Source organism: Mandrillus leucophaeus, unplaced genomic scaffold (assembly GCF_000951045.1).
Source record: "Mandrillus leucophaeus isolate KB7577 unplaced genomic scaffold, Mleu.le_1.0 Scaffold534, whole genome shotgun sequence".
NCBI classification, from domain to species: domain Eukaryota; kingdom Metazoa; phylum Chordata; class Mammalia; order Primates; family Cercopithecidae; genus Mandrillus; species Mandrillus leucophaeus.
In genome coordinates this window covers 2091659-2093713 of record NW_012105742.1, presented here as the reverse complement: position 1 = coordinate 2093713, position 2055 = coordinate 2091659, and the positions used below count along the sequence as shown (strand labels likewise).

The 2055-nt window shown below is 38.9% G+C and overlaps 1 protein-coding gene across 2 annotated transcripts in view; it reads right to left on the bottom strand.

Annotated features, from left to right (window-relative positions):
• LOC105551843 (cell division cycle protein 23 homolog) overlaps positions 1-2055 on the bottom strand; it is a 22454-nt gene that overhangs the window by 10791 nt on the left and 9608 nt on the right. For both annotated transcript variants that reach the window (XM_011997266.1, XM_011997267.1), the window contains exon 4: positions 391-433. In XM_011997266.1, the coding sequence (XP_011852656.1) occupies positions 391-433 (43 nt within the window). The remainder of the gene's footprint in view (positions 1-390; positions 434-2055) is intronic.

Sequence of the window (2055 nt, the reverse complement as noted above, 5' to 3'; positions counted from 1 at the left end):
AACCCATTTACTGTACTCCAGAAATTGCAACTACTAATGGGTTTACAGTCATACTCTGTTAGACCCACACAGTTTTTTTTCTTTAATTTCAATTCGTTATGAATGTTTAAAAATGAAAAACCTCAACTAAAACACTAAATTTCTAGCTTCAGGATGCAGAGAACAGAGAAGGGCCAAGGGAAGAAAGCCCTCACAATACCAAGCCCAAGCCCAGATTCCCCCAAGACAGCCCTCAGCTGTAGCTAGGTACAAGGCAGCTGAGATAAACCAGGTGCGTTCCAATTTGTAATGTTATCCTCAGACCATTCATATTACCTGCCTGGCTCTTGGAGGCATTTAAGTTTGCAACCCTGCTTTTTAGGTCAAAAGGTAAAAGAAAAACATTCGTACCTAAGCTATCAACTGTTTCATCATCCTTCTTTTTTTCTCCAGACTGTAAGAGAAAATCAACAAATAGGTCTTTTTTCAGTTTATTCTAAAACATATTCTAAAACTAGCATCCTGATCCTACCTAAAGGGCCAAGTTCAAACAAAATGGCATCTACTTTCTGTCACTAATTATTTATTTAATTAATTTATTTATTTATTTGTTTTTTGAGACAGTCTCACTTTGCTTTGTTGCCCAGGCTGGAGCTCAGTGGTATGGTCTCAGCTCACTGCAACTTCTGCCTCCCAGGTTCAAGCGATTCTCCAGCCTCAGCCTCCCGAGTAGCTACGATTACAGGCACCCGCCACCACGCCTGGCTAATTTTTGTATTTTTAGTAGAGATGTGGTTTCGTAGAGATGTGGTTTGAGAGGTTGGTCTCAAACTCCGGACCTCACGTGATTTGCCCACCTTGGCCTCCCAAAGTGTTGGGATTACAGGCATGAGCCACTGTGCCCAGCTGGTCACTAAATTTCAATAACTCTTCAGAGGCTCCCTGGCCAAATCTGGAGTTATCTGAGCACCAAAATAATTAAGTAATGCATTATGCACAATTAAAAATATAGCAATCCATGAGTCCATACTGATACTAAATAGATAAATAAATGGGGAAAGGGAGGGAAGGCTCTTTCTTAAAGTAGAATGCCAAGGGTTGAGTAGTAAATGTAGACAGAATGCTAGAGTATAAAATCATCATTCTGCAACATTATAGTAAAGATTGCTTCAGATAAAAATTAACAATGAATATTAAATTTAGAGAAAAAGTTGTATGAGGAGCAAGATATTTGCATGGTCTTAAAGTGTATCCCCACAGATTACTGATGAGTTGCAAGGGAAATAACAGTAACTACACAGTGGAGAAAATGGATAACATCTTCATCAAATGCTCAAAATTAACATTAGCAGTGAGGGGCTTATAGGCATTGTGTAACACTAGATGCAATGCTCTGTGAAAAAACATCGGACATATCCAAAATGAAGAATGTTCTATTAACAAAAGGGAAAGATTCACATACCAAGAATATGTGAAAAAAGGAGGAGAGAGGGAAAAGAAAGGAAGGGGAAATAGAAAGGGAAAAGAAGTCAAACACACAGAATGTACAACACAGGGTGAACCCTAATGTAAACTGTGGACTTTTGCTGATATGATGAGTCAATACTGGTTCACTGATTACAACAAATATATCACACTGGTGCAGGATACTGATGGTGAGAGAAGCTCTGTGAGAGGGGAGAAGGAGGTATATGGGGACTCCTGTACTTTCTGCTCAATTTTGCTGTGCACCTAAAACTGCTCTAAAAAATAGTCTATTAATTTAAAACAAAAAAAAAAAAAAGAAAGGAAAAGAAAGAGAAAAACAGGGAGGGAAGAACTATAAATTTCAAAAAAAGTCAATGACGTAAAAGACAAATAAGGCTGTTCCAGATTAGTGGAGATTAAAGAGACATGACAACTGATTCCAGATGGTACTGAGGGGGAAATGCTATAGAAGACACTGCTGGGTCAATTGACAAGACTGGAATTCAGCCCAGTGCAGTGGCTCAGGCCTGTAATCCCAGCACTTTGGGAGGCCGAGGCATGCGTATCACCTAAGGTCAGGAGTTTCTTTCTTTTTTTTTTTTTTTTTTT